Source organism: Silurus aristotelis (genome assembly GCF_946808225.1).
Source record: "Silurus aristotelis genome assembly, chromosome: 28".
NCBI classification, from domain to species: Eukaryota; Metazoa; Chordata; class Actinopteri; order Siluriformes; family Siluridae; genus Silurus; species Silurus aristotelis.
The window spans coordinates 5,253,742-5,279,142 of NC_139601.1; the positions used below are offsets into that span (position 1 = coordinate 5,253,742).

Below are 25,401 nucleotides of genomic sequence, written 5' to 3' on the forward strand. Positions count from 1 at the left end.
TCTTGTACAAAGAGGGGTTTAATAAACAAAACCTGATAAAGCGTACAGAACATCTGACTGAAAAAACCTGTAGGCATAACTATTGACAGCTAATCAAGTTTTACTGTAGAGAAACCTTGTTCATCAAGGCCACGGTTTATCCCTCTTTCATCATTTCTTTTAAGCTATATGGCTTCACCTCTCTACTAGAAAAACCATAGGTAAAAACATACATGTATGTATATACACAAATACATATTTACATGTCTATTTTTTTTATGTACTTTTTAAAATATTTTACCAGGTGGTGGTAGCATGGTAAGACCTTATCCCTCTAATAGCATCTTTAAATGAAACTGGCATGTCAAATGTCCTTGAAAGTAAGCACAAAATCTGTCAAGGAAGCAGTGAAAAACATTCAAAATGGACTTCAAATTACCCATGGAGAGTAGTTTCACAAACATGCAAATCTGTTTAGAAAAGAATTCCAAGTACCAAAGCTTGTCAAATATGAAGGAGGTCATAAGCACTGTAAAGAAAACAAATATTAGGACATGACTTCATTATCAGTAGACTTCTCAGTGTCCTTTGAGGTCTCAGGCCTTTCTTTTTTCGGCTCCTTTCGGTCTTTGCTTCTGCTCCGCTGTCTTCTGTCCCTATCCTTCTCCCTATCCTTTTCCCTATCCTTCTCCCTATCCTTTTCCCGGTCCTTCTCCCTATCTTTCTCCCGGTCCTTCTCCCTATCTTTCTCCCGGTCCTTCTCCCTATCTTTCTCCCGGTCCTTCTCCCTATCTTTCTCCCGGTCCTTCTCCCTATCTTTCTCCCGGTCCTTCTCCCTATCTTTCTCCCGGTCCTTCTCCCTATCTTTCTCCCGGTCCCGCTCTCTATCACGATCTCGTCTATCTCTATCTCTTCCACGGTCCCGTTCACGGCTCCTTGATCGATCTCGTCTTTTGTCCCTACTGTCTCTATCTCGGTCACGGTCTCTATCCCTTTCTCTGTTTTTTCCTCTGTCTCTGTCATGGTCTTTCCGGTCTGATTCTCTCTCTCTGCCACGATCTCTATCCCGTTCTCGTTCCCGTTCTCTCCTCTTGTCCCCATCGCCTTCTCTGTGCCGGTCAGTGTCTCTACCCCTGCTGCGCTCCCTTTCCCTGCTACGCTCTCTCTCTCTGTCCTTCTCCCTGCTGCGTTCCTGATCCCTGTCTCTACTGTGGTCTCTCTCCCGATCTCTATCTCTACTCTGGTCTCTCTCCCTATCTCTATCGCGGTCTCTCTCCCTACCACGATCCCATTCACGATCTCTAGTCCAGCCCCACGATCGTCCACCATGTGGCCCATCCCTGTCTCTGTCTCTCCTCCTGTCCTCAGACGCATCTCGCTGTCTTTCTTCTCCATCTCGGTCACGAGGGCCACTGTCAAACCGACTTGACCTGTCCTGAGGTTCAACACCATCCCTGGTCGAGCTGCTGCGCCTTCTCATTTCAGGGGAGTGTCTTCTCCAGTGGTCATCACGATGGAGCTCTGGGCTATGTCCACCCATGCGCCCCGGTACTGGGATAGGACCTTCAGAAGGAGTTGGCAACAGAGGTCCCCTTATAGGTCTAATGTCATTTAGATGGTCACTGAGCTGAAAGCGTGATGTCTGACTTCCAGAGTCGTTTTCAGAGAAGTGTGCTGGTATTGGAGCTCTTGGCCCTCCAAAATGCTGAGGGGTTGGACCTCTGTGTCTCTCCAAGTCTTGGGTTGAACCTCCTCTTGGTTCTTCAAAGGATATTCTATCCTGAGGTGAACCGCGAAATTGGTTCGGAGGAGGAAATCGGTGCCCTGGAATATCTCCTGCAGATCCTGGCGGGCCTCTTCGTCCATCAAAGTGGCTTGATAGAGGTCCCCTGAAGGGAGGTCCGTGATTGTCTCTGTAATTGTTTGAGGCCGTTTGTCCCTGCGTTTGCTCAATCCCTGGCTGATAACTACTTCCACCGTCCTTGTCTGCAGGCCCTCGTGAGAGTGGTCCAGATTCCCCAATGCTGTGTGGAGGAAGTGGACCTCTTGGCCCAGCAAAGTGTGATGGAGGCGGTGGCCTGCTGTCAAAATGACCAGGTGGAGGGCCTGCGAATGGTGGTGGTGGGCCTCGGGGTCCGGGGAAGTTGAAAGGTAGAGGAGGCCCATTGAATCTTTGTCCATCAAAAGGAGGGGGTGGTGGGCCAGGTGGAGGAGGACCGGGAGGTAGGCCTCGGGGTGCTATATGTTGAGGGGGCATGTTGTTATTAAATATTTGAGGAGGGGGTCCTCTTTGACCAATTAGTGGAACTGAAAGGGGAGGCCCTCTGGGTGTAACCATTGGAGGAGGCCCTCTCGACGCATCAAACTGTGGACTGTTTCCCCACTGATTCTGGTATGGTGCATATGGACCAGGTGGTGGATATTGTGACATGTCATTTTCCCCATGAGATAAAGGTGGGCCTTGCATTGTTGGAGGCAGCTGCATTGGAGGTGGTCCTGAAATGGGAGGTGGCCCTGACATTGAAAGGGGAATATGCAGGGGGGGTGGAACGGTCATTGGTGGTGGACCAAGCGCCGGTGGAGGCCTGACAGGTGGCGGGAAAGACATTGGAGGTGGAATGTCTGAAGGGCCTCGATAATCAGTTTGAGAGTTAGGCCCAGTCATGTGCAGCATATGAGAGCTATGTGAATCCATATAAGATGAACTCACTTGCGTCACATCTTGGGACCTTCCCAGAGAAGTCATTGGCGTACTGATTGTTGTGATGTTGTAATATGTTGTAGAAGATTCTGTTGACTCTTCAACAGAGGACATTAGCTCTTTTTTTAAGATGGATGCAGAATTAGGCCAGATTTCTTCAAAACTCTTCTTTTCTGATTCAAATGGAGCATCACTTTCTTTGGGAGTTTGTTTAGGTTCTGTGTCCAAGTAACTTTCGACTAGATCAGGGTCTATTTTTTCCCCTAAAAGTGGAATTTCTGTGCTATCCGCATCTAGGAAAGGCACCTCTTCACTGTTTGATTCCTCTTGAGTTAGCTCTAACTGAGGATCGGTTGAATGCAATAGTTCTGAGTCAACTTTAGCATTATCTTGTGATTGTGGCACATCTGTGGTTACATAAGGTTCTGTCGGTTCTTCAGTTAAGGAATCCTGTAAAGGAGGATCTATTACTTTAGGCTGTTGTGATGTTAATGTGTCTAGTATTGCAGCAATGTCAATGGGTGGTTTTTCTGTTATTGTAGTAGAAGTAGTTGTAGCATCGGAAGAACTAGTAGTAGACGTAACAACTGGAGCCTCTTCCTTCTCTATGGAATCATCGGAATTCAGTCTTTGAATGGCAGCCACCTGTCTAGGGTCCCTAGTCTGCCTGGGATCCCTTCTCTGATTAATAACTGGAGTAGTAGCTTTGCTTTTTGCGACCAACTGCTCTGCCTTTTTAACAAGCAACTGAGTGTTTGCCAAGAGAGATTTGGTGTCGGTTATTTGCTGGTCCTGTTCCTCTGGCTGTTTCTTGGAACCAGGATCACCCTTAACCTCTTCAAAAATGGAGTCATCTTCAGGGTCATATGCAACATCATCTACCATCCCAGTTTTGGCCTCTGGTTGCATGATACTTTTAGAGACCATAGTAACACTAGCCTTTTCTTTAGCATATGAAACACTGGGGTCATATTCTTCTTCTGGGTCATATGGTCTATCATCTTCTTGTTCATCTATATTTTTACTTTTTGTAATACCAAATTGTTCAACTATCGGATCGAGCAAAGGAACAGAAACATCTGTTGAACTTCGATCTGACGGGGACTGAGAAGCTTCAGAATCCTTCTTACCAAACAAGGTCTTAAGGATGGTCTGCAGTGGAGTGGCAGACATGGGAGGAACTACTGGGATGGTTGTAATTGATGGAGAATTACTGCCTGTACTTGTGGTGATACCAGGTGCCTTGACGGAGGACAAGATGGAAAACACTGACGATGGAAGTGGACCAGCTGATGACTCAGAACCGCTGAGAGTGGGTGGAGTACCAGGTGGAGTTGTGCTGAGGGGCTCCTGGGTGATTCTTATAGATTTATCAGTTTTGCTAACAATGACTGGTTTTGGGAGTCCTGTCTCTTCATCTCGCTGTGTTTTTGAACGTTTTTCCTCACTTTCCAGAGGAGCTCCAGCACGCTTTTTTTCTTTCTGACAAATTAGCAGCCCAAGCAGGAGATTTGGACGAGCTGGCTCGAGACCTGTGAACAAAAAAATATATATAATTTGTTAAAAATAAATGAATACAAATTTAATAATTACACGTGTTGATGATGATGAGAAAAAAAAACGGCTACCATTCACTGTGCTAACCTAGTGCGCATAACTTTCAAAAAAGAGTTCATCGAAATATGCACAATGTTTAAACAAGTATCCGTTATGGTGATTATGATAATGATGAATATACATTCAAAGGCATATACAAGATCACATCATGCTGCATACAGTCATGTGCTCATGTTCCTGTGATGTGTAAAATGATTCATTTCTGTAATTACCCTAAAAGAACATGTACACAAATTATCAGCATATTTGTTAAAATACATTGCAATTTCTTTCTTTTTTCACATATATATATTTTGGCACAAGCATAGTGATACTACCACTTTAGAGAGCATTTCATTGTGCTTTATATTAACACTCGTCTACAGGACAGATAAGCAGCCAAAATGGGCAAAACAAAAACACTGGTCCCACTCAATAGTATCCCGGTTATGTTTATTTCCAGCACTTGGGTCTAGCACATGACTTACCATAGTCACCATGGTGTTTCAGCTACATCCACCAGGGATTTCATCAGTGTTTATAAATCCAGTAATCAAGAAACTAGCTGATGTTCGACATAGGGGGAGCATAGATCTAACTGCACGTTACAGAGTAACCATGAAATAAATCACAGAATATGATGCAGCTAAGAAACAAGGCTGAGACAAATATCTACAGTGGCATCAAGTTTGGATGCATGATGTGCTTTATTAGAAAACACAGAAATGACATAATACAGATAACAAAAAGGAAAACGCACACAGCCCAACAAGAGGGAAAAACACGACCATTCTTAGAGAGAGGGAAAAAAATTACAACTCTTAGAAGAAACCATTGGTGACATGGAACAAGCACTTTTTTATGCACACGACCATTAAAGAGGGCTGGACACGTACCTACCTGAAGATTCCACCACACGTGTTTAAGTACTTCGAGTTATTTATTTTTTTTATCATTTTGCACAAGCTTACCTGGTCCATCAAATGGTAAGAGTTTAGCAGGCAGAGGGTCCTTGGAGCTCAGTGGAATGAGGTAAAGGTCTTTGATTCGTTTGTTGCTGTTGGCCACTACGCCAAACCGCTTACGGCTGCTGAAATAAGAAAACAGGGACACATATGCGACTTCCTCCTCTTCAGTTGCCGGATGGAAACGAATAAGACAAAGCTCCTAAAACAAACAAACAAACAAAAAACAAACACAAAGAATGCTGTGAAATCAACAAATGAATCAATGTGTGATTATTTTACCTATAATTACTATTACTTATATTTATAATACATATTGGACTTACTTTCGACAACGAAGTCTTCAGTTTACCAACATAGTCCCAGACTGTGTGTGGCGATATTCTACCGCCAATGTGAATAGTATCGGGTAAGTCCTGAAAGCGAGACGAAAAACTGACCTTAGCATGGAATGCACTGTAATTACTGATGAATAATTACAAGTACATTTAATAGCACAAGGAACAAACCTCCTTGAGATGCTCAAAGGATCCTGAGACCAGGTAGGCCTTTGTGACAAACTTGGCAACAGAATGCATGTTGACGAATCCTTTCCACATAATCTCCTGCCCTGACAAGAACAGAGCTGTCTCACCTTCAGGAGGAGGTTCGCTAATGCCGCAGAAGAAGAAAAAAAAAAAAAAAACACCAAGAATTAGCCCCGATAATAAGTCAGGATGGTAAAAGCACTTGAACGAACCCTGCGTCAAATGTGTGCTAAAACTTAACACAATCTACCTGGCTGCACTGGTCCCGTAATGCCGTGATTCTGTTGAAGAGGCTTGTTTTGGCATCACAGGTTTAGGCAGAGATAGTGGAGCTGGAGGTGGCATAGGCAACTGCCCCTTCATGTCCACTGCAGGAAATTCAGAGGGCACAGGGGTGGCAACAGGCACACTGACTGGTGCTCTGACAGGCAAAGTGACATCAGGTTCAGTCTGAGCGAGAGGTGCAGAGGAGCGGTGGCTGGCAGTACGAGGGTCACGACGGCTTATTGTGACAGATGAAACTGCAGTTATTACCACAGGGGCTTGCACAGCAGGCACTGTGTGGCTCTGATCTTCTATACTACTTGGCTGATGAAGCGTTGACCCGTCACTGGCAGAGTAAGAAACATTAGGTTGGTCTGCAGGCACCTTGGAGGGTCGCTGCTCCGTTTTCGCTTTTTCGGGGGGGTCCTGTTTTTTAGGAACTGACATTTTGGGCTTTTTAGCTGCTGGCTCATCATCAGCTGACTTCTGACCTGAAAATATGTTGTAAATATATATATATATATATATATATATATATATATATATATATATATATATATATATATATATATATATATATAATTTTTCTTTCTTTTAACGACACTAGTAGAACAAAGGTCAGATTAATTCAGATTGCATGTACATAATGCGGTACCTGTGCAGATCTTGCAGTTAAGGTCAAACAGGTGAGCCCTGTGTTCTGCAGTGGTGTCTTTCAACATGTTGCTCAAAATGTCTGGGACAGCACTGCTTTTTCCTGCTGAATTGGAACTTTGAGGTGTGGCAGAAGAATAGGACTCCTGATGATCCTGTGAGAAGATAAACATATTAAAAAATTATTTGTTTTATGATTTTTTTTAACATTAAAACGCAAGACAAACTAAGAAAGGAGTGAATAATCAGTTTTACTATACAATTTCGATATGTTGTATTGCAATCAAGCGTAGATCACTTAATAAAATGTGCAGACAAGCTCATGTCGAGTGTGCAGGTCAAATTATAAGGCTCCCCAAAAGGCAGAAAGAAAGGGAAGCAGAAAGAAAGGGAACAAAGCCAGAGAATAAAATAAAAATATATAAAATAGACAGAAAAGAAAGCCACCACTTACTGCCCCAGAAGCCAAGCGAGGTGATTGGGAAGTAGCAGAGATACATACATCTCCATCAGACATGGCAGGAGCTTCTTCCATGTCAACATCAGGAGGAGCCGAGTCCTGTTTGGATCCGGCTTTGGACTGCCCAAACTGGGTCCTTCCGCTAGAATCCATAATCTTAAAAAAAAAAAAAAAAAAAAAAAGGAAAAAGTATATAATTAGAGCTGATTTTATTTGAACATTGAAATATACCCACTTGTCCATAGCTGCTAATCAAGTTCAAGCACATCATTATCTATTACACACGACTCACTGTTGTATTATTACCTCAGAAGTACCGCTTTTTCTCCAATCGGAAATCTCTTTAGAGAGCAGTTCTTCTGGGCTGAGCCTCACTAACCGGAATGGGCTGACCTCTCCACCAATCACACGATAGAACAAGCCCTGCTCGAAACATGCAGCAAATGTAAACTCAACTTGCACATGCATTTATCACAAACAGCTATAAAAATGATGACCAACCTTATTTTTAGGGTCCTTTAGGTTGAACATTAAAGATCTGTACTTGTTCTTGTACTTGCTGTCTGTGTTCATGTACAGATTGAACATTTCTTTCTCAATGTTGACTGCCAGCTTGCCCACCTCACTCTCAGACATGGAGAGATCATCGCTGTCGCTCACCCTGAGGTTAAGAAGGCCGTAGAGCAAATGTGAATTATTTAACAGCAGATTTCAAATAATTTCAATAAAACACTTTGACAAATCAAAATACTATATTTGGAAATCAAATATAACACTGACAAATTAACTCAGGTAAATTAAACAATTGTCTCACCTTTTGTACAGAATGTCTGTAAGCGAACGACGAATGTTCGACCTCATCTGGTTGTTAGGAGGAGCTTGTGGAGGGAGAGGTGCTGCCGGGGGAGCAGGTTTGGACACTGGTGCCTGGCTCTGGGAGCTAGATGGCGTAGATGCAGGAGGCATCCTGGAGGCCGAAGAGTGACCAGAACTCGTAGTTTCCTTCACTCCTGACTGTGGCTGCTTTTTTGGAATGGTGAAGGAGCTCTTGCCAACGCTCAGAGCTCCAGTGGGATGGAGCCGTGATCCAGGAGGACCTGAAGAAGAGAAGACTGGAATTGGAGGAGGGGGTGGTCCTGGTTTTTTGGATTTGACCGCTTTGCCTTGGGATGAAGACTGCTTTTTGAAGTCTTTGCCACCACTTGGCGACACAGTGCTTGTTTTGCCTTTGGGCGTAGAAACGGAAGCGGTCTTGGCCATCTTCAGGGCAGGGGACTTTTTGCCTCCTTTGGGAGAGACAGTTACTGCTGGGGGTTTCTTCTCAACAGGAGCTGGCTCTTTCTTTTCTGGTTCAGGTTCTTCTGATTTTTCCTCCTCATCCTTCTGGGTTGCTGCTGCAGACAAAATGCGAGGTACAATTTTTTATTTTTTTCCCCACAAAAAATAAAAAAAATCTGAAAAACATTCAATTTAAATTGACAAATTAATAAATAAACAAAATAACTGCATGTTTGTGGTTCCCAGAAAGAAAAAAAAAAAAAAACATTTTAGAATTACTTCAGAACTATTTTTTTCTGACATGTGCCTTGCCTTGATCCTGTAGTTTTATAATTTTTAAAACAGGAAAAAAGGTGTAAGATAGCATACACAATATAAAGATTAATACAAGAAAAAAAAAATGCACATCTAAAATTATAGGGGGGAAAAAAAATCAAAGGTTTATTTTATATACTTTTTTTTTTATTTGATTGCCATACAATTTCCAAAATAAGCATAAAAAGAGTGTCTGAACAAAAATAAGTATTAACATTTAGTCTATAAATAGAGAAATATAATTTAGACTCATTTGTGTTGATTTGTGTTCTCAAACCAAACAAACACTAAACTTTAATGACAACATATAATAGGACTGGTAGGAAGTCAGGTCTTGCTGTAAGTTTCCAGTACATGATACACTTGCAGCTTTCATTGGCATGCGTCCATCAAGTGATAAAGCTCATAAAACCCTGATTAATTATAAATCACCATTATATAATTTACCAAATCAACACTGAAAATGTGATTCATTTGCTATGTTGCTACTTCCAGGCCTACCTGTTGCTGATCATGTGCAAGGACCCATCACACACACACACCCTGAAACTGTTCATTTTTAAGGCTTTAACTAAAAAAAGTACTTCCATGATCCAGGAAAACATGTGCGATTAGATGTTCTAATAAAAACCATATTAAAATTAGATGTTTGTTAGTGTTAGATGTGTAGAACTTCAATCCAGCACAGGGTCATCCAAGACCCACAGCAATGATCCATGTCCAACCAGTATTTTCCAATCCTCCTGCACATATTGCTTTTAATTAAGTTTTATGTTCATTTCCAAGTAAAGCTGCATTAGATTTATTCTCATGATCATTCTTGAATTTGTCAAAGATCAAGATATTTAATACAGACAAAACAAAACACATATTGGCTTTAAAATGTCAGGATGCAAATTTGTTTGTGCAAAAATAAGCTAAGTTTTATTCCCAACAAGGCTCCTTCAATGAATATCAAAATGCAGGTTCATTTTCATGAATAATGAACAAGTGAATCGTTTTAAATGTAATGGCTAGCATTAAAACCTGATCAAAAAAAATATTAACATATCACAGATGGACAGAGCTCATTATCACAAATCTGGCTTAACTTAAAATCTGATATTAAAGCAAATTTCTATTTAAAAAAAAAAAATGCCTGCTTTATGTATAATATACTAATTGTGTTGTACTAATGAGAGAAGAGAATTCTGCTTCTGGGTGCTGTCTGGCAGACTGTCATCTTCCAGTTTGTGCAGTCTTCGTAGCTTCAAACTTCACAACCAGAGTGTCAGGCCTTTTTCTCTCGAGTGTAAATATCTGTGCTGATCAGTTGCTGGTTGGATGGCGATAGCCAAAGCAGGCAGAGGCCAAAAATATCCAAAGCACTCCACAGAAATAAACCAAGACTTTGCTCAAAATTGAAGTAAGGGGCATCAGAGTATTTATCTGCAACATCACTTTATTTTGAAGTCACTTATTCTCAAAGGAAGGTTTCATAAAAAGCAAGGCATGCAAGTCAGATAAATCATAAATATGAAAGTATTTAAAAATGCTGTTAGTGGTAAACTCTTGGAGCTTGGCGAGTATTTCCCTACCAGGTACCATGTGATCAGAAATGCTGCTATATTCTTGGTGAAAAGGTGACAGGAGAAAAAGACACCGTGACCTACCTGTTCAGAAGAGCGGTCAATACTCCTGTTCTTAAGATACTATTCCCAGATCAGAGCGGAAGATGGAGGCAATGTTGACATTCATACACACAATTAAAAAATCACTTTCATAAAAAACTATATTCCACAGACAGAAAAGTACATGTGTATATATATAAAAAAAACAGCATCATGGCAAGGCACTTCATATCACTTTAAAACATCTCTTGGTGATGTCTCTCTCAAGATAGATTTGAACAACTCTTCAAAAGGAGTATGGCTTTTAGATTTTGTTTTTGCCAATGCCCAGAAAACTGGCCTTTTGACACTTTTATACAACCTGAAATGATAATACCTACCATTTCTCTTTATGTATACTTACCTGTTCAGGACCTCCACATTGCTTTTTATACAAAAATATTCCCATTATGGCCACTAATTAACTTCCACAAATACACATGCTTTCATCCTGCACGGCCAGATATTTCAGGTCTTCAGGAATATGCTTAAATCAGATTTCTAACAGCCAGGTGGCTTTTGGCCCAGAATATCAGATCTTTTGTTGTTGTTGTTTTTTTTGTTTTTTTTTAGATGAGTGCTACAGTACAAGTCACAGAGAGACCGAAGATTAAAGTGTGGAAAACCTTTCAGATACATACACGCTTTGTTTAACACAGTTGGTGATATTGCTGTAGTCTTTTCTGGCGCTACTGCAATGTAATTATGGTCACTTGACCAGGACGACATGGCTGGGGGTGGCGGATGCTCCTCTGCAACTCTGTCTTCTTCGTCCTCGTCGTCTTCATCTTCACGGGATTCCGACTCCAAAGACTCCTCTTGAGCTTTGCTGGATGAGTCAGTGGACCTCCTGCTGCTCCTTCTCTCAGGACCAGGACCACTCTTCAAAATAAAATATAAATAAAAAGCAAAGAAAACATTGATAAATATATACTGATAATAAAAACACATGCAAGAGATGTTGGATCTTGTTTCATTTGATACCAATTTAAGGTATTTGTATAAGCAATATTAATCAATATTTTCAACATTTCTGAAACTATCTCTATATGGAACCTACATATATGAAACGAGTTTGGTGATTAAAAAATTATTAAACAAAAGGAAGGCCATATACTTTACCTTATTTCCATCAGCCTACTAAAAAATAAGCACCTTGACCATTTTTCATTTATTCAACAACAGCATGTTGATTCTTTGAATAACCTTAAGCTTGAATTTAAAAACGCACACACAGCGCTTTGGAACCTTTCGCAACACGCTGGTCCTGAAATAATACCTTGACTGTAGAAACGACAGCAGGCTTCTTCAGGATTTTTGGCTTGGGCTTCTCCTTGGGTTTAGCCTCCTTGCTGTCCGTAGTGATGGTCTTCATGGCAGCAGCAGCATGCTTGAGGATGCAGTCGTTACCACAGTAGACCGAGTCAGGAAGAGCGTCCCTCTCGCAGCCGGGACCGATGCACTTGGGGAGAGAGGATTCCTCTGCGGTCGCCATCACCTGCTGAAAACTCACGTTGGTCAGACCCATCAAGCTGTGCAGCTGTTACAGCCGCAATTAGATGTTGGTGCAACTTGTATTACTTATAGGAACTACTTAAAAAATTACCAAAATATGTCAGGCAGCAGCACGGATCTTGAAATGGGGCTTTTAACATGCTTTATATCCAACATCAATCACCACTATGTCTGATCACCCACAATTACAATATTTATGGATGCCAGTTTGCACCCTTTTTGTTTCAATGAAAGCTTATGGTATTATTGCATTATTATTATTATTACCACAATAGATTCTCTAGGTTTTTTCAGTATCCACAAAATATATTTAGATCGTTACTGCAATATAAATCTTTTAGAAATAGTCCACTAACAATTGTTTAATTTAGGGCTGAAAAAAGTCCTTGAGTAACTTGAGTAATTCGAATAATCATTTTTTAAAAAAGCTAATTATTAATTAATTAAATTAAAAGATTTTTATAGCTTAATACCATTTTATACTAAAACCTAAAGAAAATTTGTATGTGCTTTGTGATGCAATTATGGCAGTTAAATGCACCAAATGGGTTTAGATTTCACAAATATTCTTGTTTGCAATTGTAGCTAAATAAATGTAAATTTTTCTACCATCATGAATTGATTGAATAACTGGGATAAGTCTTGATTACTAAAATATTCGATAGCCGCAGCCGTAGCTTAATTGTATGCAATCGGAAACTGAAATTCATAATTCATGAGTCCCTAATTCAAGATTTTTATATATACAAAATCACGCCTTAAATTAAAGAAACGAAATGTGTATTTAATTAATCATTCATCAACTTTGACATTTACCTTCACTTCATTCGTGGATATAATTTGTATACTGCATATACCCCAGAATATTACCTGACAAGTTAAGGCTTCATTTGTCATGTGCCCAGATGTTTCCGTGGAAGTGATCGCAACAGCCGTAATGCAAGTCATCATTTGTGTTACAGCATTGATAACTCATTTAAGTTGTGTCACTTTACATGAAGGATGATTTCAATGTGGTGTTAAAAACAAGTTAAATTGTGTGACTTCCAAATATTATATACACTTATTAGATACACATCACATTGCTTCACGGTAAAGCCGAAAAACACCTGTTGTAAAGGTGTATGTGGTATGCAGTAATATGTTTCTACTTTTAAATAATAATGTAATAAAGCCATTAAGAAATAATCGGTTTAAAATATACTTTTCTTCATAAGTAACAAAACATTTAAACTTGAAAAAAAAGAGAGAACTTTAAATATCCATGCAGGGAAGTAATTCAAAGTCACAGCACTTTTATAAAGTGTAACAAGTTAAAACAAGTACAACCTCATCCTCAGAAGGAAAGCGGGTTTTTTTTTTTGTTTGGTTTTTACAAAAACACTCCAGCATATTTTTACATGAATATTTTGATAATGTAAAACTTTAAAATTGAAAAACATTGCCCATAGAAATTCATTATAAAATTAGACTAAATAATAGCTTTATTATTCCGATTAACTGTATAGTAGAAAATGGGGACAATTTTATGCTGATATTTTGTGCATTAACCCAAACTCGCTATTTCATAGGGTCTCAACCTGCAGTTACACCTCTGGCTTGTACTGAAAAGCACAGATACTATACAGCAACCTACCGGCTGGAAAATCTTTATTTTCTTTTTGCCGCTTGGGTTAGTAGCTTTCTCAATTCTGCCCTTGATGCCGACTTCTTCCCCAATCTTCTCTTCTCCAGTGAAAACCGTTGTAGCGGGAAGCAGACCGGCAGCACTTGGAGATGTTTGGACATTGGCCTGGCTAACAAAAAGTGGACTGGGCTCTGCCTTGCGAGCAGCAGTGGGAGTCGCAGGTCGTTTGCCCGCCTCAGCTCCTGCTGTAGAAGTGGACGACTTGGTGCCCTGGGCTTTCCTGCCGGTGCAGTTGGGACACACATAGTCCTCACTGTTGCGCTCCATCAGGCGACCGCGTGCCTCCGTAATGCCCACGCAATCTCCATGGAACCACTCCTCGCAGCGGTCGCAGCAGATCATGAACCTGAGCACATACCGCATGCTTCAGCCACATTAGGTAAAATCTACAGCATGATGTCTAATTCAGTTACTGTCAATATATTAATACATCGATGAGGATTTGGCACCAGGTGGCAAATATTGACAAAGAAATATTTTTTATGATCCAAATGCAGTAAGGCAGCGTTTCAGCATTCCCCAACTAATTATCTGAAAGGGTTACAAAGACCCTCGATAACCACTTTAACAAGAACACCTGTATCCCTGCACATTCACTCATATAGCTGCAGTGCAGAGCATTAAATCTGTGTTTACAAACATCATCGACTGACATTATTGTTTATGCCAAACAGGCTATGGTTTGAGCATTTCATAAGTTGTTGTTTATGACCATTTTTTCACTGAGCATTCGCTGAGCTGGGTGGAAAAGTCATGCTGATGAAGGGAATCAGAGAAAGATGACCCAGACAAGAAGTCCACAGTAATTAAAATGATCGCTCTTTGTAAGTAAAACAGTAAAGGAAATATTGAGGCCAAAGAAAATGCCAGAAAGTTTCCAAAGTTTAAGATCATTTTATACTAAAAAAAAAAAAAAAAGAAAACAGAGTGCATTTACCTTGAATAATTTAAGATTTATTTTTATATTTTTATTTATATATTTGTATTTGCATTGTGAGGAAATTAAGGCAGATAAATGCACTAAATGGGTTTTCACCAATATTCTTGTTTGCAATTTCAGCAATAAAAATGATTTTCTAAACAAAAAAGGAAACAAATTACTCGTTCATTTTAAGAGGTGGAAATGATCACTCTTTGTAACCATGCTAAGCATAAAATCAATCTAAACCTTGAGGAGCATGGGCTATTGATTTCTCTTATTAGCTGAACTAGTTCTGCATCAACTGGATAGTTCTTCGCTGCTTATCTTTGTAATCTATATAGACCACTGGGTTTCCAGATAAGCTGTTTTAAATTACTGAACACGCACAAAGATTTGCATATTAAAATGGTAGTAACTGTAGACATTAATAATTTTTTTATATAAGGCACTAACCTTTTGTTGTGTTTCTGTCTGCAGATACAGTAAAGTGCATTTGGATCATAACCGTCATGATCAGACTCGCTGGACTCTGACTCTGACTCTTCCTCCTCGTCCTTCTCTTTGCATGCCCCGACCTTAGCCTTAGATTCTCTTCTGGGTCCTGATTTCAAAGGGCTCCTTGTAGATCTAATATTGGCAGGCACTTCTTCCTTGCTTTTCTCTTCACCTTGCTCGTCTAATTCTTCATCTTGTTTCTGTTCCTTTATGGCCTCCTCGTTCTTGGCCTCTTCTGTATCGAGCTCCATTTCAAGCTTTTCTTGTACCTCTTGTGTGGCGCTCTCTTCGTTCTCTGAACTATCCTCTTCACTGTCCGAGTCAGCCATGTCGGCTTTGAGATTCGGGGTCATCCTTCCCCTGACCCTCGCTCGAGTCATTCTAACAGGGGATGGTGATTTGTTTTCAGTCACTTTGGTCTCTGTGCTCCCGTCAAAGCTAGCCTCTGAGGCGCTCTCAGACGGCGGATCTCCACCTTCCAGGTGAGCTGGGGCGCTACGTCTGGTCACTCCTCTCCCTCGCTTTACTGTCACCAGGAACTCCTCGAGCTTATCGGTACGCTTTGCCTGTCTGCCGCTTCGCCGCACCGGTGCGCCAGGACCCTCCGTTAGGCCTGCCGTCTCTCCCGCCATGTCCCTTTTCGCAATAGTGGTCCGGCGGAACCCCCAAGTCTTCCTAAGTTCGCCAGAGTTCTTGGCAGATTTCTTTACTTCTTCTACTTGTTCTTTGCCAGCGGCATCACTTTGGCCAGAGTAACACTTACTGTCCTTTTCCTCCTCAGCAGCAAGAGCTGGAACTGTGAGATGGTAAGAGGGACATTAGAAACAAAGAATGTTTGTTTCTGCTTTAACTGATATCATAAGGAAAATTAGGCTGAATCTGATGCAACTTCACAAGCACCATTTATTGTAGACTCACTGTATAAATATTTACAAGGCTCAGAAATAGCAAAATTGGGCTGGTGTTCCCCAATTGAGTATTCAAAAGACCAGTTTGGAAGAACAGCTTCGTTAGCAGAATTGATTGAGCTTATTTAAAGTCCCACCAAACTGCAGCGACCAGTGTAAATAAAGCTCTCATTCATACAGCGGTCCAAGGTTAGTGGTACCTTGTGAACTGGAATCCAAATCCTGGCTGGACTCAGGCTTAGGAGTTTGAGCTAGCTCAGGGCTCACAATCTCCTCCATAGTTGATGGAGTCACTTGCTAGTTTTCAAACAGAATTATCTACAGTTAAGAGAGAAGCACAACACAGACAATGCAGAGTTGAGCTTTTTCACCACTTCAGTTAAGGTGGCGTGGTCCATGTACTGTTGCTGAGCATTTATTATATTAACATTTAAATTTATTTATTCATAAGTTCTGTATTTGATATGTAACATCAAAACAGTGGCTTGTAACGTGGATACAAGACATACATTTTTTCCAAAAAATAAAAATAAAAAGAATTGCTGCTGTAAATAGAGTACTATCCATAATAGCAGATTTTTACATTATATCTGCAACCAGAAGCTAAAATTAGTCACTGTTGAACTTACACTGTCTTGTTTATCCAAAGATGCAATTATCTGAAATTATACAGGCTGCTATAACAAGTATTGAACGTTGAACCAATGCTACTGAAAAAGTGGTAAAGTTTACATGTATCATAGAGTGAATCTGGTTTGAGCCGAAGGGTCTATAATAATGGAGCGGAAAGGTAGCCTGATGCAGGTATTCTAATTAATACTATATTCCTTAAAACACTTGGGACATGAGATTTTCACTGCTACAATGATAGCAAAAAATAATGGAAGTAAACTTTGTGAATGAACGCTGACAATGATCATAGACAGTTGTGAAAAGTCTACATTAGCATGTTACACAGCACTATGAAAATAAATTAGATATCTATGTATAAATCATATATAATTTTTATGCCACTGCTGATGTTTTGGGTATACTTTGTCTGAGGTAGTGTGTGGTAATAAAACAATGTCATAACACATTCACTTGCCAAAAGTATGAAAAAACAAACAATAATAATTTAAAGTGCCAAACTGCAACTGATAGTAAACACAAAAGCTTTCACTGCACAATCTTATTATAACATGAAGTGGGAAACCCCTAAGCATGAATGCAGTACTGTACCTGTTTGAGCACCTGTCAGGCTCTGTTGAACTGGGAATAGTGTTTATTTACAAGCAGTTCCTTGGCCATTCACCCCACAAGAAGAAACCTTAAAAAAAAAAAAATAGGGCAAACTCAAGCTTTTTTTTTTTAGCTTTCAAGACAGGATTATCTTGTAAATACGGCATAATGTTGGTGAAAAACTGATTTACTCATTCAAGTTATACATTTCTGAAGAGCAGGTCACTAGTAGAAACAGGTTTTCGACTCTAATTCTTCTGATCAGCTGTGGTAAATCTGACAAGTCGAATAACATGCCTGATCACCCCGGTATAATTTGGATTTTTACAGCTGATGAGCAACACTAAAAATAAAAGACCATGCCATAAAAGCCTCAATGAACTGTTTCTGATTAATATCTACTGCCTCAATCATTTTCATTTTACTCTCTCACACAAGCTTCAGTGTACATCTCATGACACAGTGAGCTCAGCAACACTACAATGATGGGAGACAACATACAGCCAGACTGTTAAGCTAAAGTATCAAATATCTCAATCCAGGAAGAGAGATTTTAAGTCAAGATGAGAACTTATTGATGTCCGTTTTGGCTGAGATATTACATTCTCCTTTGCTTTTCCCTATGCACAGCTGATGAAAAAACAGCAGGTTTGGTTTATACACACAGAGGTGAAGGAGGAATACAGCAAATATCTGCAATTGTACAATCACCAATTGTGTTACAACCCAAGAGTCAGCATTAAACTGTTTTTTTTCTATTTTACTATATTCACATCTATGTACACGAAAGAACCAAATGCAGTAAAGGATTACAATGAGTTCATGTTCCTTAATTAAATCAAAATCTCAATAGTATACATTACAGATTCATAATGAATCAATCTCATTGGCTAAGGTGTTGAATTTCTATAGCAGCAGCTCTGACAGTACATTGAAGGCATTTGGCAGACACTCTCATCACATTTATACGACTGAGCAGATGAGGGTTAAGGGCCTTGCTCAAGGGTCCAGCAGGGGCATCTTGGTGGTGCTGGGATTTGAACTCATGACCTTCCACCATCTTATCCACTGAGCTAGCACAGTAGAGTATCTCCTCTGAGAATTCGGAGCGACTTTGCAAATTCATAGCATCAAAAGGAAGAAATAAAACAGGTTGGGGATGAACAGTTTAGCGGTTTCACGATTATTTGTAACAGGAGCTAATTTTGGACGTTTTAGAACATTAAATGTAAACAAAAAAAACAAAACAACAACAACAAAAAAAAAAAACAGAAAAAGAAATCCGGGAGAAGCATCGGGGGGAAATGCGTGACCTTGACCAGAGACAATCAACACAAAAGGTGCCTCAGCTAGAACATGAACATTAAATCTGTGTGTGCATTCAGGAAGATGATCTGCCTGATCTACAGGACGACCTTGTTCAGTTCTTCAGAATTGGTCTATACTAAAACTAGCCGTGGTGCTGAAGGGAGTCTTTAACATCCAAGTGAGGTACATGTTCATTTCACATTTTTTATATTAGATTGCATATTCTCTACTGCTCTAATAACAAACAGTGATTGTAAACCACAGGTTCTTGATAACTTGCACTCAAATAATAACTTAGTGGTGTTACCTGATTTAATCTATAACGTTACGCCCTCCCTAAAAATCACATACAGCTGTTACTCATGTACAGTTAATAATTAAAAAGCTGCCGAATGCAGCTTAATTATTTATGAATGCTATTTTGTTTGCAATAGATGGAAATGGATCGATGACAACCAGAAGATCGGGCTCACGATGGACTTCATTCACAAGAGAGCACAGAACCCAGAAAGCGTGTGAAGGCACCACAACCCTTCTCCTCATCTAAACGCAGAGCTATGCGAGCAAACTAAATACGTCATTTATCTTCTAGAGACATTAAAACTGAAACTAATGAAAGAAAATACCAATACAAATCGTTTTGATTATAGCTGTTGCACTATTCTTATTGTTAAGAGAGAGGCTGGAGAGCCACCGCGCATGCGCAACACCCACTGTATTCGCTGAATGAGAGAAAAATCGTTCGACCCCGCAAATAAATTGACCCAAGCACAACAACGACGTGCAGATACCATTTATACCGTCTCTCCTCGTATATCAAATCCTCGTTTCTTCGAATACGCCGTGCTGGTGGGATTTTCCTCACACGGTCGACCGCCATGCTAGTTTTCCCCCGCCGTTAGCTCTGCTAGCTAATCACCATAGCGACACGCAATGAAGACCTCGCGCCCGCGGACACCTCCACGCAGTGTGCATGCGAGGTGCGAAGTGAGATAAATAATCCCCCGAAAAATGCAGCACATCTTTATACGCGCTACGCGTCCATCCTGCACGCGACATTATAATATGGTGGCCTTCAATCGTGACGCCATTATCGGTTACTAAGCTCGTGCACGGGATCCGACGCGAGTTTGCTAATGATTACCGAATAAAACCTGTAGCTGTAAAAAAAAAAATAATAATAATAATTTTGAAAACATTATTTTTCATGCATTAAACTATGGTCGAAAACGTTCAAGGATGCATACTCACTGAGGAATTACAGTATACATCTGCAACGCGGTCAAAGCGACACGACTTCCTCCATTTTCTCTTCTCGCCTGGTGACGCGCGCATGTCCGTGCTCGGAAAGCACGCGCTGTCAGTGAAACTGCGAGCTGAGCAGCGCCACCTCAGGCCTGGGGAGGAATTAAACATCCAGAGTTCAAACTCAAATGGGAAACTAAAACTCTCTCTTACTCACTCTCTCTCTTACACAAACACGTTTGAGGACAATTAGTGACATTTCTATCCAATAATTCAGTTGAACAATAATTTTATTAACCATCTGTCAAATAAAGGGTGCACATCTTTCAATCAGAAGTTAGGGGCAGTCCAATGTTTAAGATGTTGAACTTCTGATTAGAAGGTTGTGAGTTCAAATCCCAGCACCACTAAGATGCCACTGCTGGGTCTGTGAGCAAGACCCTTAACCCCCAAGTGTTTATACAACTCAAATTCTATGGCTGAGATCATTGTAAGTTGCTCTGGATAAGGAGGTCTGCCAAATACTGTAAATATAGATCTTATTTTAAACTACTAGAGAATCCTTATTTCAGGGTGTCAAGCAAATATACAATGCAGAAACAAATCTACTGCAGTCACAAAATATTCTTTTCGTTCCTGCTTCATGATATATTAATCACACTAGCATAGGGTGTTGATTAAACATGCTGATAGGACGAGTGTAAATCTTGTTCCAAGCGTGCCGGTCACATGAATGTATCATTTTTACTATTTTCATTTGGGATTAATAAACTCGTGTAAACAAAAAGTCTAAAGTTGAATTAGATCTGATTAGTCCGTTATAATTCAATGAATTGAATTATGAATGAATGAAAGTCAGTAGGAGTAAGACAGAGTACATGTGTGTGAATGAGAGGGAGGGCAGTGGAGTGATGCGGTTGCAGGGAGAAGAGGTGGAGAAGGTGGAGGAGTTCAGGTACCTGGGGTCAACAGTGCAAAGTAATGGAGTGTGTGTTAGAGAAGTAAAGAAAAGAGTGCAGGCAGGGTGGAGTGGGTGGAGAAGAGTGACAGGAGTGATTTGTGATAGTAGGGTATCTGCAAGAATGAAAGGGAAAGTTTATAGGACTGTGGTGAGACCTGCGATGTTGTATGGATTAGAGACAGTGGCATTGAGTAAAAGACAGGAGGTGGAGCTGGAGGTAGCAGAGCTGAAGATGTTAAGGTTTTCGTTGGGAGTGACGAGGATGGACAAGATTAGAAATGAGTTTATTAGAGGGACAGCACATGTAGGATGTTTTGGTGACATAGTGAGGGAGGCGAGATTGAGATGGTTTGGACATGTGCAGAGAAGGGACATGAATTATATTGGTAGAAAAATGCTGAAGATGGAGCCACCAGGTAGGAGGAAAAGAGGAAGGCCAAGGAGGAGGTTCATGGATGTGGTGAGGGAAGACATGCAGGTAGTTGGTGTGAAAGAGGCAGATGTAGAGGACAGGGTGGTATGGAGATGGATGATCCGCTGTGGCGACCCCTAATGGGAGCAGCCGAAAGAAGAAGAAGAAGAAGAAAGAAGAAGAAGTCCGTTATAATTCAAGATTAGGTATTTACTAAAAAAAAAAAAATGTGGCCTGTAAATTGTCTATAAAATAAAATGGTAGCGAACATAAAGATGCATTCCAGCTTGGGGGGGGTCGTTTTTCCAAACAGGTTTTGACAGCCACCCAATATACTTCTGCTCTAATGCGGCCATGGCTTATACACACACACACGCCTGTATACATATATATGTATATACAGTGAGGAAAATAAGTATTTGAACACCCTGCTATTTTGCAAGTTCTCCCACTTAGAAATCATGGAGGGGTCTGAAATTGTCATCGTAGGTGCATGTCCACTGTGAGAGACATAATCTAAAAAAAAAAAAAATCCAGAAATCACAATATATGATTTTTTAACTATTTATTTGTATGATACAGCTGCAAATAAGTATTTGAACACCTGAGAAAGTCAATGTTAATATTTGGTACAGGAGCCTTTGTTTGCAATTACAAAAGTCAAACGTTTCCTGTAGTTTTTCACCAGGTTTGCACACACTGCAGGAGGGATTTTGGCCCACTTCTCCACACAGATCTTCTCTAGATCAGTCAGGTTTCTGGCCTGTCGATGAGAAACACAGAGTTTGAGCTCCCTCCAAAGATTCTCTATTGGGTTTAGGTCTGGAGACTGGCTAGGCCACGCCAGAACCTTGATATGCTTCTTACAGAGCCACTCCTTGGTTATCCTGGCTGTGTGCTTCGGGTCATTGTCATGTTGGAAGACCCAGCCTCGATCCATCTTCAATGCTCTAACTGAGGGAAGGAGGTTGTTCCCCAAAATCTCGCAATACATGGCCCCGGTCATCCTCTCCTTAATACAGTGCAGTCGCCCTGTCCCATGTGCAGAAAAACACCCCCAAAGCATGATGCTACCACCCCCATGCTTCACAGTAGGGATGGTGTTCTTGCGATGGTACTCATCATTCTTCTTCCTCCAAACACGTTTAGTGGAATTATGACCCAAAAGTTCTATTTTGGTCTCATCTGACCACATGACTTTCTCCCATGACTCCTCTGGATCATCCAAATGGTCATTGGCAAACTTAAGACGTGTCTGGACATGTGCTGGTTTAAGCAGGGGAACCTTCCGTGCCATGCATGATTTCAAACCATGATGTCTTAGTGTATTACCAACAGTAACCTTGGAAACGGTGGTACCAGCTCTTTTCAGGTCATTGACCAGCTCCTCCCGTGTAGTTCTGGGCTGATTTCTCACCTTCCTTAGGATCATTGAGACCCCACGAGGTGAGATCTTGCATGGAGCCCCAGTCCGAGGGAGATTGACAGTCATGTTTAGCTTCTTCCATTTTCTAATGATTGCTCCAACAGTGGACCTTTTTTCACCAAGCTGCTTGGCAATTTCCCCGTAGCCCTTTCCAGCCTTGTGGAGGTGTACAATTTTGTCTCTAGTGTCTTTGGACAGCTCTTTGGTCTTGGCCATGTTAGTAGTTGGATTCTTACTGATTGTATGGGGTGGACAGGTGTCTTTATGCAGCTAACGACCTCAAACAGGTGCATCTAATTTAGGATAATAAACGTAGTGGAGGTGGACATTTTAAAGGCAGACTAACAGGTCTTTGAGGGTCAGAATTCTAGCTGATAGACAGGTGTTCAAATACTTATTTGCAGCTGTATCATACAAATAAAAAGTTTAAAAATCATATATTGTGATTTCTGGATTTTTTTTTTTAGATTATGTCTCTCACAGTGGACATGCACCTACGATGACAATTTCAGACCCCTCCATGATTTCTAAGTGGGAGAACTTGCAAAATTGCAGGGTGTTCAAATACTTATTTTCCTCACTGTATGTACAGTGCATCCGGAAAGTATTCACGGTGCTTCACCTTTTCCACATTTTGTATTTTTCCACATTTGTTTAAATTCTTTATTTTCCTTAAAAAACCACAAACGCTGCTGTATAATTAGAATGGGAGAGAAGTTTGTTTAAATCTTTATAAATGTATTCAAAATTAAAATCGAACAAAATTACGTGCATAAGGATTCACAGCCTTTGCCGTGACACTCAAAATTGAGCTCAGATGCATCCTGTTTCCACTGATCATCCTTGAGATGTCTTTACAACTTGATTAGAGTAAATTCAGTTGATTAGATATGATTTGGAAAGACGCACACCTTTTTATAAGGTCCCACTGTTGCATGTCAGAGCACAAACCAAGCCATGAAGTCCAAGGAATTGTTTGTAGACCGCCGAGACAGGATTGTATTGAGGCACAGATCAGGGGAAGGGTACAGAAAGATTTCTGCAGCATTGAAGGTCCCAATAGGCACAGTGGCGTCCAGTTTGGAAACCACCCAGACTCTTCCTAAAACGGGCCTCCTGGGCAAACTAAGTGATCGGGGGAAAAAGGGCCTTAGTCAGGGACAGAGGTGGGAAGTAATGAAGTACATTTTTCTGATATCAGTACTTTACTTCACTATTATTTTTTGACAACTTTTTACTTTCACTCATTGAATTTTTTTACACAAATATCTTTACTGTCTACTTCTCACATTTTTCACATTTTCATTACTTTAGTTTTAATCTATTTGGTGACATGAATCTTTTCGTCTCAATGCGAACCGTTTTCAACCCTTCAACCTGTTTCCTGTCATTGCGCGGCTTTTTCAACCTACCACCGGTGTATCATTTCCTGGCTCTCACACACCACAGACATAGACTAGTTTATGACGCTAAGAACGAGCAGGCAGAAGGCAACAAGAAGTTTGCGGATGAGACGTGGATGAGACAGAGGGAGTCAGCGATGTAGTCATGACTGAGAACAGAGACCATAACCCTAACCCTATTTGTGATCACCTGATTATCTTTTCTCTGCTTGTGTTTTATATGATGGATGTTCAGCCTGGAAAAATTTATTAGATAACATTTGAACAAGTTTTGTATTATATTAATTAGGGCTGTCAAAATGAACACATTAATAACGTGTTAATGCAAAATCATTTTCACTGCACAAATTTTATTAATGCAGAATAAATGCAACGCGCATTTCTGGTTTGAACATTTTTTATAAAATAAATTTATAAAAGAGGCGAAATGAAAACCTTCAAAGAAGGTTGATTCACAACGTCGTTTCTTTATTCAGGAAAACAAATCTCCACCGAAATAACATTTTTAATTAGTAAACATTTGATTTTTATTGATGCGCCAAGTCTTAAATCAGCACCAAATCCGCCATGATGCACACAATTAACCCTCTGGGGTCGACAAACGCTCCGGCGCGTTTTGTGGTATTTTTTCTCATAACACCAAAACAAACTTAAGTTACTGTCTTTTTTTTTTATTATACAGATAAGAGCAATACGTCAATCGAATCTGCAAATGGTTCACTTTTATTTGTATACACTCATAACAACAAAACGGTTTTGTAAAATATAGAAAACCACAGACATGAAACAACCTGAATCTTAGTGAATATTTGCCCCACAGACAGAATAAATATACAAATAGAAAGTCTACTTTCAAGTTAAACAATTCAGATCAAAAATGTTCTGATTATGTAATTATGGAAGTTCCGGTTTCTCCGGGATCAACCTATTAACTGTCCGTGTGGAAACACAGCCAAGGTTCTGTTTGGTGTCCTGATGATTTCCGTAATTTAAAACACCGTAATAACTTTAAAACATTTACAATAATATTTTGTCTTCATGCTCTATGTTAAGTTTGGTTTCACTAATAATAAACATATATTTGCATAAAGCATTCATATTTGTCCATGCCTATGTTGATTAAAGTAATACAAACTTAAAAAGTATTAATTAAAAGTACATTTTGAACAGATAAAAATGTGCAATTAATCACGAGATAACTCGCAACAATCATGCGATTAATCAGGGTTAATATATATATATATATATATATATATATATATATATATATATATATATATATATTAATGTTATAGGTATTTTCCATGTTATTTATACAATATAAATAAATCCCTCTATTGCACATATAATGCATTAAAAGTGTGTGTAGGGATATGTTGTAAAGCACCACCTTAGAGCTTTAGTAGTGTCTACATATAGTGGGTTTGTGATTGGTTGGTTAGTTAGTTAGTTAGTCTTTTTATTGGCAGATGTTATTCAAAGTGACTTACAAGTGAGGAATAACAGGGTC

General features: G+C 40.1%; 1 protein-coding gene across 17 annotated transcripts; it reads right to left on the reverse strand.

Annotated features, from left to right (window-relative positions):
- Positions 1 to 2: 2 nt before the first annotated feature.
- dido1 (death inducer-obliterator 1) lies at positions 3 to 19,824 on the reverse strand. Of its 17 annotated transcripts, none has more exons than XM_083534800.1 (17): positions 19,696 to 19,824; positions 17,137 to 17,224; positions 16,116 to 16,212; positions 14,966 to 15,803; positions 13,540 to 13,936; positions 11,668 to 11,886; positions 11,030 to 11,270; positions 7,961 to 8,540; positions 7,648 to 7,807; positions 7,453 to 7,569; positions 7,141 to 7,302; positions 6,688 to 6,841; positions 6,019 to 6,523; positions 5,751 to 5,892; positions 5,568 to 5,657; positions 5,248 to 5,443; positions 3 to 4,212 (listed from the first exon to the last, which is right to left on the reverse strand). In XM_083534800.1, exons 3-17 carry the CDS (start codon positions 16,192 to 16,194, stop codon positions 527 to 529), a joined length of 7,566 nt encoding a protein of 2,521 aa, XP_083390926.1. In that variant the 5' UTR covers positions 16,195 to 16,212; positions 17,137 to 17,224; positions 19,696 to 19,824; the 3' UTR covers positions 3 to 526. The 17 variants fall into 17 exon arrangements, with proteins under 17 accessions (XP_083390926.1, XP_083390925.1, XP_083390929.1 ...); XM_083534799.1 differs by having other exon boundaries at positions 7,961 to 8,537; positions 11,668 to 11,889; XM_083534803.1 differs by having other exon boundaries at positions 7,189 to 7,302; positions 11,668 to 11,889.
- Between the last annotated feature and the right edge of the window lie 5,577 nt (positions 19,825 to 25,401).